This window comes from Solea solea, chromosome 14 (genome assembly GCF_958295425.1).
Source record: "Solea solea chromosome 14, fSolSol10.1, whole genome shotgun sequence".
NCBI lineage: Eukaryota > Metazoa > Chordata > Actinopteri > Pleuronectiformes > Soleidae > Solea > Solea solea.
The window spans coordinates 10,490,603-10,504,895 of NC_081147.1; the positions used below are offsets into that span (position 1 = coordinate 10,490,603).

General features: G+C 43.3%; 1 protein-coding gene across 1 annotated transcript in view; it reads left to right on the forward strand.

Annotated features, from left to right (window-relative positions):
* tenm1 (teneurin transmembrane protein 1) overlaps window positions 1–14,293 on the forward strand; it is a 172,656-nt gene that overhangs the window by 139,290 nt on the left and 19,073 nt on the right. The window contains exons 23-25 of the mRNA XM_058649610.1: window positions 7,424–7,578; window positions 10,559–10,642; window positions 11,438–11,632. Coding sequence (XP_058505593.1) covers window positions 7,424–7,578; window positions 10,559–10,642; window positions 11,438–11,632 — 434 coding nt within the window. The remainder of the gene's footprint in view (window positions 1–7,423; window positions 7,579–10,558; window positions 10,643–11,437; window positions 11,633–14,293) is intronic.

A 14,293-nucleotide genomic window follows, 5' to 3' on the forward strand; every position in this document is an offset into this window, starting at 1 on the left:
TGACCCAGATAAATGGATGTGTCTTGGAGTAAAACAGGATCCATCTCAGCAAGTGGTGTGTCTGTGGTAATGGACATGGGTCAAAAGAGGACTTGGATAGGACGCATGGGAGGACATAGTCAACAAACTGCCAAGATTTACTGAGGACTTAAGTAAATAGAGTCAAAGGGCTTAGTAGAGGTAGATTTATGCAGACGTAAAACAAGAATTTACCTGTAAAATGGCTGCCATTCAAGTAATGTATCAGGACTGACAGCTACCTTGTTTGTAGTCTGAGTGTGTAAGGAAGCTTCAGAGAGATTACTGAAGCTCACTGTGTGTGTAATGAAGCCCTGAGTCAATAAGAGATGCAGGCTCAAGGCCAAAGGCTGAGCCCGTGCATCAAAGGTGCTACGTTTGTGCGTGTCCGTGTGCCCGTGCAGGCTTGTTTTTGATTGACAGCCTCTGGGTCCCTTGCCCTTCTCTGCTTTTCCCACTGATTTGATGCAGACTTAGTTATGGGTGCCTTGTTAAAAGAATGTCAGGTTGACAATGTCAGCGTGATCATGGGAAATGTGACACGCGTGTCCCTTTAACTGGTCGAGATGGTCGTCGCTGCTGGCAGCCAGCCTGTCAACCTCCACTGGGAGCCTGGCAAGGTGACAGGAGGAGTGGCTCTTTACCACTGTGGAGGAATAAATTGCATTTACTTGAGGTGAATGGCCAACACACACACACACACACATATACACACACAAATACAGATGGAAGCATTTGTCTCAGTCAGGAGCAGTGGAGAGGATTGTGATGAGGGTGAAGATAGTGAACTTGTGTCCATGCAGGTCGTTTCTATCTTGATTCTTTAAACACACTGACAGAAAGATGAATAAAAAGAGTGATGGTGGCAGGCACAGTTTGGCTTGGCAGTCCATTTGAACCTGCCTGTGTGAAAGGGAGGACAGGAGAGCAGGAGGAGAGGAATAAAAGCAGTGCCAGTAAATGTTTGCACCTGGGTACCATTATCACCTGCAGCGTTCCACTACGCCAATGGCCAGACCAAAGAAAGAACAAAGAAGCAATCTCACTATTCTTTTGGAGAATGTGGATGCAAAATGGCTGCAGAGGCAGCTATTTGTGATAAACACTGTACTGGAAATGCCCCAGGCTCAGTTTCTGTGATGTCTTTGTACTGTATGTGGGAAACTTTGTTTTGCTGCGTACACAGATTTGCAATCCATAGTAGTTTAGTGCCTCTTTCCCACTTTTTCAGTCGTTAGAGCATTTCTTTCCCTCCCATCTGATCCCATTTCTTCTTTCTTCAATTTCACAGCCTCCATGGCTTGTTGTTGTGATGGCGTGTTTGGAAAAGGAACCTCTATTGATAGACCTCCTTGTGTTTGTTTGATGTTCTAAACAGTGCAACATAATCTTCAGACGCTTCGCGCAGATCCAAAGCCCTCAGCCTTTCATGGAGTTTTCTAGTTTAAAGCATTTCAATTGCTTTTATAATTGAGTTTGTCTGCTGCCTCTGTGATTGCTTTGGATCTCTCCTTTGCTATCAAACAAGGCAATTACTGCCACATCACATGTTTTCACACAAAAAAAAAGAATGTTTATCTGCACAAAAATTAGCATCCAACTATTGCAAAATCTCCCTCCCGTTCTCTGCATGCTCAGAGTCTCGCCTCATAGTTACATGTGTAGACAGGAACTACCAGCACAAAATAAAGGCGGCTATCAATAATTAATTAATGCGGGTTAATATGTTAACAAACTTATAGTGCTTCATAATTAGATGAGCCACAGTCGCTGATTCAGACTTAATTACCAAGCCACTGTCTGTTCTATGGGGCTTTAATGAATAATTAAGAAGATGCATGAATTATTTCTGCAGATCTACCAGAAATACACGCCCGGCCCTGTTTGTGGTGCCATCTTTGTATTGATTGATAAGTGTTTGTTAGGGGAAAATAAGATCACTTAAAACCAGCACTTGAAGTAAATGAAGAGTACTACAGTTCATGTACGTTATGTATTACGTGTTATAGATCACAGTGCAGTATCACTGTGAATGACGGCAGGGCATGAAAGCGTATAAGGATGGATTACATCACACCTTCAAATGCACACACTAATACGAGCACAGTCGTGTTCGCACCCAAACTGTGCGCACACAAAAGCAGTGTGGTGCAAAGTGTCATTTCACAGTGCTGAGATTGAGTGAGCAGGTTTATTTCCTTCCCCCGGTGTCATCTGAAAAGCCTGTATGGGTGCGTGCGTGCATGGGTGGGTGGGAGTCTGAATTTTTCATCTGCACACGTTGATTTATCCGCTCTCTCTTTGCATACGCGCACACAATGCGGTGATCTGGCATGCCCTATCTGTTCACCGTGCTTTACCCACACGCAGGCATGCATGGTGCGACGCAGGTTTGCACACAACGACACACTTTGCGACTGCACAAAGTATTCATATTTTCGCATACAAACAGCGTTGCGTGTCCTCGCGGAGACACGATGAAAGGGACCAGTTAAACCACACAGCCAGCTGAAGACTTTGAAACAGATGTTGTTCACTTTCACTCACTGTTGGACTGTAGCTGTTAGTGAAGCCTCCTGGCTTTACCCAGCCAATGTGGTTGAGTTTATTTATAGCCAGAATCTCTCACAGGAGCCAGTTGTGCAGGTGAACTTGTCGGTCATGTCGAGTGACTTTGTACAGAAAGGCCATAGGCCATAATCAGCTACAGACAGCATCATTTAGATGCTGTAATAATATGTCACTCCATAGCATTAACAAACACTTAGCCTGGGGTTATGTTGGGGCAGATTGAATGACTTGTTTCTTAGGCTGCTGGCTGCATAGTGTGTGTGTGGGTGTGTGTGTGTGTGTGTGTGTGTGTGTGTGTGTGTGTGTGTGTGTGTGTGTGTGTGTGTGTGTGTGTGTGCATCAACTCTGGGTGCACACGTGCTGTGGTTGTGTGGGTATGGTTTCAGGTGTAAATGGAACTTCCATATATACACATATATGCTCTCTCCTCCATTCACAGATTCTTTAAATAGCTTTCCTTTGCAGAGCATATGCTTACATGCTTATTTTGCACTCAGGTGGTTGCTCCACCAGCTGACAGGCAATGATATGTTTGTTTTCTCTTAAATTTTACAACTCGCCTCGCTTTTATTCATAGAGGCAGCTGTTTCAGCAGCTTTGCTGTCAACATTTGAAGGGTGAAATTACTGGCGAAGGGTGACGAAGGGCACCTCGTCCCGATGCTGCTCTATGCCAATAGAGCTGTCTGCTGCTACTGCTAAATAAGATACACATTCCACAACTTATCTTATAATTAATCCCTCTCATCTTATATTTCACCTTGCACCTTTCCTCACCTCTCCCTTGCTTTCTGCTTGGAAAATCCCTGGTGGCCTCTTCTCTTCAAATAGCTGTAATCAACACTGATGCTCTCTAAGACCCCTCTCTCCGAGGCATTAATCAGATTGGATTGTGTTGCAGTGCCACTGGGGGCCGTTATAACAGATATTCTTTTGACAAGGACAGAGAACAAAGAGATTCTTTGATTGAGAGTGATAGGCCTGTTGTAGTTAATTGAAGCAATTCTTCATCATGTCTCTTTGTCTTATCACCTCCTCTTTTCCAACCTCTTTTTGTGCTTTCTGTCTTATTCTTTTCGGCTGTTTTTTTTCCCTCTCCTCCTAAAATCTGAGCTGAATGTGAATTGCATTGCTGTGCCACCCTACCCTTGTCTCCTCTCCCCTCTTTTCTCTTTTCCAAGGTCAATGCAACTCAGTCTAATTCGCTTTTCTTTTATGATAAAATCCGTGCCCGCTTTTAGCCAAATGTTCGTCCCCCCTCTGGAGTTGTGATTTATCTCAATTACTTCTCCAGTGGTGTGTCTGCCAGCTTCTAAATATGAGTATCAGAGTGCCAGGTCCATCCAGGGTGAAACAGTAAATCTTTTGATGTCTTGTGAGTGTCTATTGTGGAGTGAATGGAGGTCCTACAGCATTTGCAACTATTTAACCAGCACACAGCTTTACTCACAACAACAGCATGAAAATCCACCCCATAACAAGGGGAATGTGGACTAATCTGCCATATTTCTGATAAACATGGCAAAATACTCTTGAAGAAGCTACCAGCGCGATAATAGCAATAATAGCAGCCGTTCGTCATTGTTGTGTCAGTGAGTGTGTCAGAATTCACAAATAAAGGCAAGAAAGAACAGAGGGAAATTAGGATGGAAGTCAGTGGAAGCGAAGCAGGGGAGAAGAAAGACACATATCCAGGGACAGAGAGGGAGAGAACAGAAATCAGTATTGAGAGAGAGTCCTGGCTGCCTCATTGTGTCCTTGTGCAGGATTTATGAGCTCTAAGATCAGGGACAGTTTTAGGATGCTAGGAAGAGGAACGGATGGGAAAGTGAAAGGAAAGTAGGAAGAGTCAGCGGATGGCGTTAAAGCTGGGAGACTGTGCTGAATTTTAGACCTAAGTGGGTTCAGACGGCACTGTGGGTTCAGACGTCCTTCCTGCATAATGCCAGGTGACAGGAGGAGAAATGGCAAAGCCGACACGAACAAGAGACAGAATAAAGAATTGGCCGAACAGAGGGAGACGGAGCCCAGACAATACTGAAGGGTCAAAGGCCACAGATTTGATTAGCACTTGCAGGACAGAAGGAGAGCAGCAGCAAAAAGAAAGCGAAGGACAACATGAAAAAAACAAGGAGAGGGAAGTAAGAGCAGTGGAAGATCAAGTTAGTGAGGTTGGAGAGCAAGGGGATGCTAGAGGAGGAGAGAACGGGTGTTGCTTGGTTGTGTGTGTGGGGGGGGGGGGCAAGGATGGGTGCTGTAATCTGTCTGTGTCAGAGGGATGATGAAGGGGCCAGGAGGGAGTGCTCTGCAGTTCACCTTCTGGCCTCTGGAGGAAACACACTGACCCTGGCCCTCCCCCCCTGCCCACCTCTCCTCTCCACCTGCAAGATTTATGGCTCTCAGGGTCGCTCCAGGGTTGCTCACTTTGAGGACATTTTTTGTAGTGTGTGGCGGCGTGCCATGTTTGCATGTTTGTCTGCACGTGTTTGTGCATGGTGTGCACATGTTGAATGAAGCCACCTGTAAATAAAGCTATTGTATGTCAAGGAGGATGAGACCTTAGTGCTGCCTGGGGAAAAGAGCGGTGAAGATTTCTATCCATGTGGCTTAGCGAGGGAGCGCAGACTCATCCCCACATAATCTATGATGACAGGGCTTGAAAAGTGAAAGACTGACAGAATGGGAAAGAAAATCAAAGGGAATGAGACAAGATGACTGAATGAGGGAGGAGCAGTTGGAGCTGCATCGTGTCCGTTTTTATTATGATGTGCTGGCTCTTCTGCGTGGTCAGGCTGCTCTTTTTCTCTATCTACTGTGAGTAGTGTTGGGAAAGCAGCCAGATTTGCTATATCTAGAATTAAAGTTCAGTCAACCGACAGAACTTTAACGAACAACAATACTGATTGTCACTGTAATTAATTTTATGGAACATAATCAAATATCACTGGTCCCAGCCCCTCTCGGTTTCCTCTGTTTCATTTTATGAGTTGCATATATTTTGATTATGAGGTGGTGGTTGAAAAAATAATCATTTTCTGTCATTTTGAAAACGTCTTTTCTGTTTCATTCGTCTTATTATTTTGAATTCAATTTGTAGGAGGCAGGATCGCCACTCAAATTATTGACTCTTGATTGTTTAGCTCCTCCTCCTCCTCCCACTAGAGCAACGCAAACAGATGCACAAGCGTCATATGACCTGAGGCAATCCCTCCATGTTCGAAACATTCCACTGATATTGCCATTGATATTGACAAGTTTTATTGGCTTTAATGTGGAATAACAACCTTTCCACTGGCAGGACATGGATGTGTGGTCAGTAGAGCAGTCAGTAAGGAGCAGCCTCTCTCTCTGAACTGCCCATTGATTGGTCATAGTCTGTTGTCACATGAGCATGAATGATTTACACCTCTCAGATCACTTGATTTACATTATGCTGGGAATTATTGATCAATAATGCCAAAAAACATGTTCCCTCTGTGAGCTTTAATTACCCGCACGCAGCTTTCAACGTTTTGGTTGTCTCTCACTTAAATGAGCTGTTTTCCAGCCGCAGCAGGTTGTTTTTTTTCCCCCAAAACAAAAGCTAAAATACACCGACTGCAAACTACTTTCCAAGAGCCAAATGAATTGAACATAGTGGAGCACTGAACAGTTACAAACCCAGATATTTCCCTCAGGAGTAAGTGGAGAGCAAAACAGAGGTAAAAGGAAAGTGAATATTGGGGTTTTCTTTCCTCCATGCTATTGTTTGTCATGTTATATTTATGGTATATTTTGTTGCAGACAGTATTTCTTTGCAGCTTGTAGTTCTTTGATTGATTGATGCTTGTCTCCATCAAGTCCCCCAAGGCGTGTTTGATTGAGATAAACAAAACCAGTTACCTCGTTTAATGTTGTGGCTGATCGGAGTGTGTGATTTTGTTTATGGTTTTATCATTAAGCCACGGCAATTTAATGACAAACCATAAACAAAATGTCTTTTAAATGGCAGAGTCGTGAGCCACATGCATTGATGGCAGATAGCGATGGTGAAATATGGCGTATTGCGACTGACGCTAAGAAGGAACAATCAAGGAGGATTGGCAGCGTATAGTATGGGAGGTGAGGGTTGTCTGGTCTTGGAATTATATTGCTGAGGAGTGGAGTCAAAGGGCTTTTCTCTGTATGGAGATTAGATGAAGACGAAGGTCGCTCCTCATACATAACAGATGATTCATTGTCTGCCCTGACCTTTAATACTTACTCTCGGTCTCTCTCTGCTCACTGTCTACTACAGGGCCTTCACAGCAAGGACAGTTCAAGTGTATGTTAGCCAAACCCTCTCACGAAGCATGTGTTCGTGAGAGGGAAAGAGCATGCACATATACGGACGCTATGCACACTCATGGAGGCACGCTTACAATGTACATTTACACAAGCGTCAAATGTCAAAAGTTCACTGCAGCCCCCCGCTCGCATCTAATGTGACAAATAGCTTCTTCCTCCAGTTGCATTGTTCTAATCCCTTTAGTGGGCTCTGGAATGGAAATATAATTACATTTCTGTGGTGCAGCGCCTTTGATAAGACAGACGCTTGCTGAGCTGAATGTCTAACTGAGTTGGATGCCTCTCCAAAGCCCTCTCCTCTCTCCACTGTACTTTTCTACCGTCTCTTAACTCACTCCTTCCCACTTCTTTTTGTCTTGTCTCTTCTCACTCTCATACTGTCGTTCCCCCCCCTTTTCTTTTTGAACTTTTCCCTTTTTGTTCTCGCATCCACGCTCTCACGCTCTCACTGACTTCTCCAAAACCTCACTCTGCCTCCCTCTCCCTCTCTCTCTCTCTCCCCCACCCAGGTATCGCGGTGGATAAGAGAGGCGTCGTCTACTTTGTGGATGGCACCACCATCCAGAAGATTAATGAGAGGGGTTTGCTTTCCACTGTGATTGGCTCAAACGGACTGATGTCCACGCAGCCGCTGAGCTGTGATTCACGCATGGACATCAACCAGGTAAGCTAATAATGCAGTGCAATTTGAGTGGATGCTGCAAAGCAGGAGCCACTGTTTTTCCCTCTGAAACAGGTTTCATCACCTGCGTTGAAGTTGCTCTTACCTCGTTTTGAGGAAAAACAAGTCTGCAGCTATTTAAATCAAGAAAGGTCGCATTGATGATTATTTATTTCTTGCTCTCTTTCCCTCTGATCGTTGTGTAAATCTAAATTCCCTGCTCTCTTTGATAGAAACTTGTGACTTTGTAAAGGTATGTGTGTGTGTGTGTCTGTGTGATAAGACACAAAGACAGCCACTGCACAGATTTGATCAGGCAGCCTTCAGATCACGCTGCTGACTTATATCAGCCCTATTAGAGCAGAGAATGAATTATAGATGAAGTGCTGGCTCTATAGAGGTTTCTCTGCCCACACATCGGGATGCAATTGCCTGTGTATGTGAATAGTGTGTGTGTGTGTGTGTGTGTTCTGCCCAGGTGAATTACCAGTACTGGTCTTATTTTTCTTTAAAGGGACCCATGTCACTGCACAGTCCACCTCTTTGTTAGTTATTGGCCACTGCAGCATGTCTGGCCACGTCCAGTCCCATTCATCTTCCATCTGTTTGTTCCTGTAAACTGCTTTGGAGGGAAACTTTGGTAACTAGGGCTAGGCATGAACCGCTGTGTCCGTTGAGTTGATATTAAATTCAATTCTTCTCAATTCTTCTAATTGTGATTAACTTTAAACTCACATTCATGGATAAAACCACTTCTGAACATATTTGTGAAAATAGTACAAGCTTCTGCGACACACTGCTAAAATACATCATCTACTAATGATAATACAAGACAATGTCTGTTTTGTTTTGTTTCTTGGCCACATACTGTACACTTGTGTTGCCTGTCAACAATTCTAGGCATCTATCCCATCGCTACAATAAACATTTGGGAGGACCAGATGTGTCATAAGTTTCGTATCCATTTAGAGAAAAGTGGAATTTTACAATCTGGGATAAATTCCACTAAAAAAGTATTGACCCTTTTGGTTTTTGTTGTTCTCTCTCATCCTTAGAATAGCGTAGAAGTGAATTGGCCCCATGTCTTAGCCTTATTGTCACCAATACGCAATCCAGTTTCCCAACAATATCCAATATCAGTTTTGGATCAGTGCGCCGGCGGTTACTTTAACACCTTCTGGATCATCTGCAGCTCTGGCACTCGCCTGTGTACAGAGCAGCTACCTAGTATTAGCTGTCCTTCTTTCATGGAACCAAATGTGCAGATGGCAGATGACCGCACTGTAACCACAGACCTCCGCTTATCACCCCATGACTCTAATTATGACACAGAGTAACTGACATATGGAGTCGTGAAGTGACATACACCGCGCTTAAATCACAGATGGTGCTCTTCATCGGCCAAAAACATCATCCTGATGTACCGTAGTGAGATTTTTAAGGTATTTTATTCCTACAGCAATCTTTAAAATGTGTCCTACTTTGTATTTTTAATAATAGAATCTGAACAGAAGCAATTTACACATTGAATGCTTTTGTCCTATATAAACAAAGGCTATATTTTAGTCATACTCAAGGATATTCATAAGGTACTGGAAGCAAAAACTGCACATTTCTCCATTGTGACATTGCAGCATTAGCGAAGGATCTCAGTATAATCAATTATTTCACCACTGGTGTCCACCCACACAGATGTCACATCAAGTATTGCTTATTTTATTTTATTTTTAAATCAGGCTAAATGCGATCAAATGATATATGCTGCACTTCTGGAAAGGTGTGGGCAAACTTATGAAAGTAGTGACAGGTAAGCGCAAAACAGGAAAGGAATCCACAGTGGGTTAGCCAAACACACTGGTTATTAATAAGTGGTTGAGCTGTTTGTTTGCCTGGTTGGTTGTTTGGGATTTTTGTCATTTCATTTTGCAAATATAATGGTCTGCCTGCTCAAGAATTCAACCCTATGAATAATTAACCTGTCAAGCACAATTCAAAGGGTGCACAAATAAGCTCTTTCATTATTGATGTATGTATATATATATATATATATATATATATATATGTAGAGAGAGAGAGAGAGATGTATATTCATTCATTCCCTCCGGACTCTTGTTCTCTTTCTCTCTCTTTCTGCCACACACACACTGACCACACAAACACATAAAGGATAAAGAGGATAAGGATATTATATTTTTCATAAGTTTGGCCAAGTATGAAATCCAACAACCACCTGAGAGATGTTTAGATGTTTTTAGCTGTACAATATTTTAGTTTGCTGAACGTAATATCGAGCAGGACCAGCACTGTGTGCAGCACAGGTGAACTTGTAAAAGTTTTTTTTTTTTTACCAGACATCAGTGCAAAGTTGGACAGATTTGATGTGTGTCCTCTTCAGCTAAGGACAGGGTGAGTCCTGCTTTGATGAATCTCTCTACCTCTTAAAATAGGATCTCTGAGTGAACCCTCCACTCTCTCATTTGACAGAGCCTATAATTGGACATGTCAGTGGCAATTTAACATGATCCATTTATTTACCAATCCATTCTCGGAGTCATCAATCACCTCACTGATCCCACAGACGCAGCGCTTCGTCTCTAAAGTGGACGCAGATCCCGGTGTGAGTGTTTATGTGTGAGGCAGACATTGATGTGGTGGTGTAGCTGTGCAGCGGTGTAGTGCTGTCTGTCTTTGACCCCCACAGCGTCAGCGGGCAGCATGTGTTATTTGAGCCAGCGGTGATCATGGTTATTGGCTGACATTTGGACCATTGCCGAGGAGAGACGGTGCGAGTCTTGAATAAACCCAGGGAAGGCTCCCTGCCCGCTGCTGACCTTTGCATGAGCAGTGAGGGTCAGGAGGCCTAATGCTATGTTATTAAGGAGATATTATTTGTATCAGTTGTAACTGACTGTTGTGGCCAATGCTATTTTCTCATTAGAGTTACTGTGTTTTGTGTGTGGTGCATGTACATGTCATTCCACAGGTACGTCTAGAGTGGCCAACAGACCTGGCCATTAACCCACTGGACAATTCTCTTTATATCCTGGACAACAACATCGTTTTGCAGGTAATGTATAGTCACACATGCATGCAAATTAACTCTCGGCCTGTTTTCTATTCAAGGTTATGCTGATTTTAAGAGACACTGGCACAATATGCAGCAGGGGAAGAAAAAGCAATGACGTCATTCTGTCACTTTAGGGGCTGTACTTATGAAAAGAGTTCAGGAGAATCTCTTTTTTATCGCATCGGCTTTTTATCCACATGGAACCGGCGTTTTGGGAGCACTTAAATGCTATTTTTGGTCCCAGAGTGGGAAAATCTCAAAACACCACCCTTGCGTTTTTGGGAATACAACCAATATATTACTTTGGGAAAATGATGATGTCATAGCCTTACCTCTCTTGCAGTTGCATTTGCGATTGTCGCCATCATTTTTTTGTGTTGTTTAGACTTGTTTCGGGTGAATGACGACATTTTGTGAACGGAAAACCTTATTAAATATGACAAAGAAAACAATTGTGTAGAGAAAGTTCTGTTTCTGTGTGGATAAGGCTGTAGTTGCAGTCAGGCTGCATTAAAAAGCGTAAAAGAGTAGCTTGTGTTAGAGAATAGCATGCTTTGTTACTCAGGATTTGCTCATGACACAAATGTTTTCTCCAGAATTAATGAATTACCTTTTTTTAGTGTGTATGTTGAGAAAATTAATTCGCTGAGACAGGAGCGGGGCTCCTACAGTTTGATGCATGGCATCAACAAACCTTCAAACTGTCAGAAATAATCACTAGAGCTGGATCTCTTTTAACCGCCGACATTCTCCTTCTATATTGCAAAGCTAATTCAGGACTGTGTTTTACCATAGGTGTCAGAAAGTCTTCAAGTGCGCATTGTGGCAGGACGTCCCATCCACTGCCAGGTTCCAGGTATCGACCACCACCTGGTGAGCCGGGCGGCAGTACGCGCCACCCTGGAGGCTGCCAAAGCCATCGCCCTGTCCCACCAGGGCACACTGTTCATTGCAGAGACTGACGAGCGACGCATCAACCGCATCCAGCAGGTCACTCTCACTAACACCACACACACACACACACACACATTGCAGTTACTATTAGCTTGTGATGCTGAAAATAGTGGATTTAATGCATACAACCAAAAATGGAACCCATGTTTTGTCTGATAAAGAAGATTAAGTTAACGGAGTAATATGTAATATACATAAAACTGGGGCCATTAGTGTTCAAAACAGGTACTGCTATACCCAAATTCAAAATATTGGACAGTCTTGCTGGATATTTCAGATCGATTTTACGTTGTGTATCGCTGTGTTTATGCACCAACCCATACACACATATATTTAAAGAACATCCATATGAAATGTTAATGTGGTTAAATAGGCAGAGCAGCAGAGTGAAAGCAGCAGATCACATGATGAGGCAACAACTATGTGAGCGAGGGGGTTGGAGTTTGATGCTTGTTCCGAAGAATATTATCCACACCGGTATTTGTCTTTCAGCCATCTAAATTTTTAAACCACATTTCCACTGCAGACCCTCGTGTTGCTTCTCCTCTGGTTGAGAAGTGGGTTTTTTTTGAGGGGCCTTCTGTAACCTTAGGCATTTCCGACCTTACAGCTGCAGCTTGGTGTGTTTTTTTTTTTGTTTTAACTCTTCTGGAAACCCATGTGTCTACACTACAAGCTGCATCACTGGGTAGTTGGTTGTGGATGGAACAACAGACCAAAACACCGAAACATAAACAGAATTTGGGAGCCTCTGAACCCTGTCCTGACATTAACAGACCTCTGCACATCAGTGTCGTACATCCAGCGTGTTCATGAAAACTCTTGCCAGGTTTCATGTCAAACCTGGCTCAATTTAGAGGAATGATTGCAAATGGCCCAACCTGTTAGATGTAAATCTGTCTGAACAGAAGGGGTCTACACAAGCTCGCTGATTGGTCTAATTTCCAGGTTAAATGACACCAATAGTCCTTCTGGTCTAATGACACAAATGTTCCCTCCCACTTGCTGCAGCACCATGTGTCCCACAATCGTTCGGTTGTAAGCTGTGCTCAGGAGCGCTGTGAAGCACAACTGTCTTTCAGTGACTCCTTCGCTTATTGCACACTTGTTTGTTCTGTATGTTAAAATTAAAATGAATACAATTGCTTTTGCCTCTCGTTTTTAAAGTGAAAACTTATTTAGATCAATACTTTGTAGAAGCTCCTCTGGCAACAATTATACAGTTGAGCCTCCTTGGGAAAGTGTTTACTTCGAACACCAGGATTTGGGCAGTGTAGTCCGTTCTTTTTGGCAGATCCTCTCAAACTCTGTCATGTTGGTTGGAAAGTGTCTTAACTGCCATGTCTCCAGGTCTCTCTGGGGTTTAAGTCTGGGCTTTGGCTGGGCCTCTCAAGGACAGCCAGAGACTTGTCCCAAAGCCATTACAGAATTGTCTTGGCTGTATGCTTCAAGTCACTGTCATGCTGAAAGGTGAGCCATCGCCCCAGCCTCAGGTCATGTGTACTCTGGAGCAGATTTTCTTCCAGGACCACTCTGCCTCTGGCTGCCTTCATCCTTCTCTCAGTTCTCTCCAGCCTCTATGTTCATGCTGCCAGGAAGACTGCGAAAATAAACAATCCCTGCTTGTGTATCTACACAGAACAACTTTGTTCAAACTAACTTTTTATTATTTGGTTTCCAAATGAATGTTAAACATATTGCTTATCATACATTAGAAATGTCAGTGCAACAAGCTTAAATTTAAATGCGTTTGTCGCGACTAGCATACAAAAGTTTTGCAGTCATTTTCCACACAAAACTCTGACAGTATCACAAGCTTCATACTCTTTATCATGCCCTCTGTACTGACCACTGGGAGATGATATTTGGCTCTGACACAGTGTATAATACAAGCAGGCAAGATGATGAAGTTTCCTTTGCCAAGTTTCTGTCCTTGTAGCACCCACTCTATAAAAAAATGATAAGCAGCCAGATGGTATTGTCTGCAGAGAGCAAAAGACATGAAAGAAAGTGGTTATTCATTAGGAGGCTCCTAGTACTGATTCTGAAATGATTGCAGCCATGGCAAACTCTGTGATCACTGAATTAGCAAGTTAGCTCCGCCAAGACAATAAATACTATGAGGATGACAGTGGACTGGATAACTTTTCAACCAATAAAAAAAACAAGGTTAATTATCTGCTTGTTACCGTGTGTCACTGCCCTCTCCTTAAGCTATTACTCTGTCTACCAAAAGCATCGTTACATGAAAAATCCCTCGCTGGTCATCTGCCCTCTTGGCCTCGCTGTACTTAGTTGTTTTTCCCAATCTATCTTGGAGCTCTTGAAGAAGGCACACACTGGCTCCCTCCGGGTTGGCATCAGCAACGGCGTTCAGTAAAAACGGTCCACGCTGAAATTCATGGCCGCAGAATGATTCAGTAGCTTTTGGCATTGGAGAGCAATTTGATCAAAGGCACCACCAGTCACTGTTTGCTCTGAGCAGCGCGGTCGCTGGACGTTTCCCTCCGGCCGTATCCTTTTGCAAGGCTAATGCAGCTGCAGCCTTGACCTCTTTCTGCCGGTTTCCATTTTTGCTTCATTTCATTTCATTTCATTTCTTCAGCTGTATTCTCAGATAAATACCCTGGCAAACTATCAACCTATACTCTGTAAAGTTATCTCTGCCCAACATCCTCTGCTCTCGTTTTAAAATAT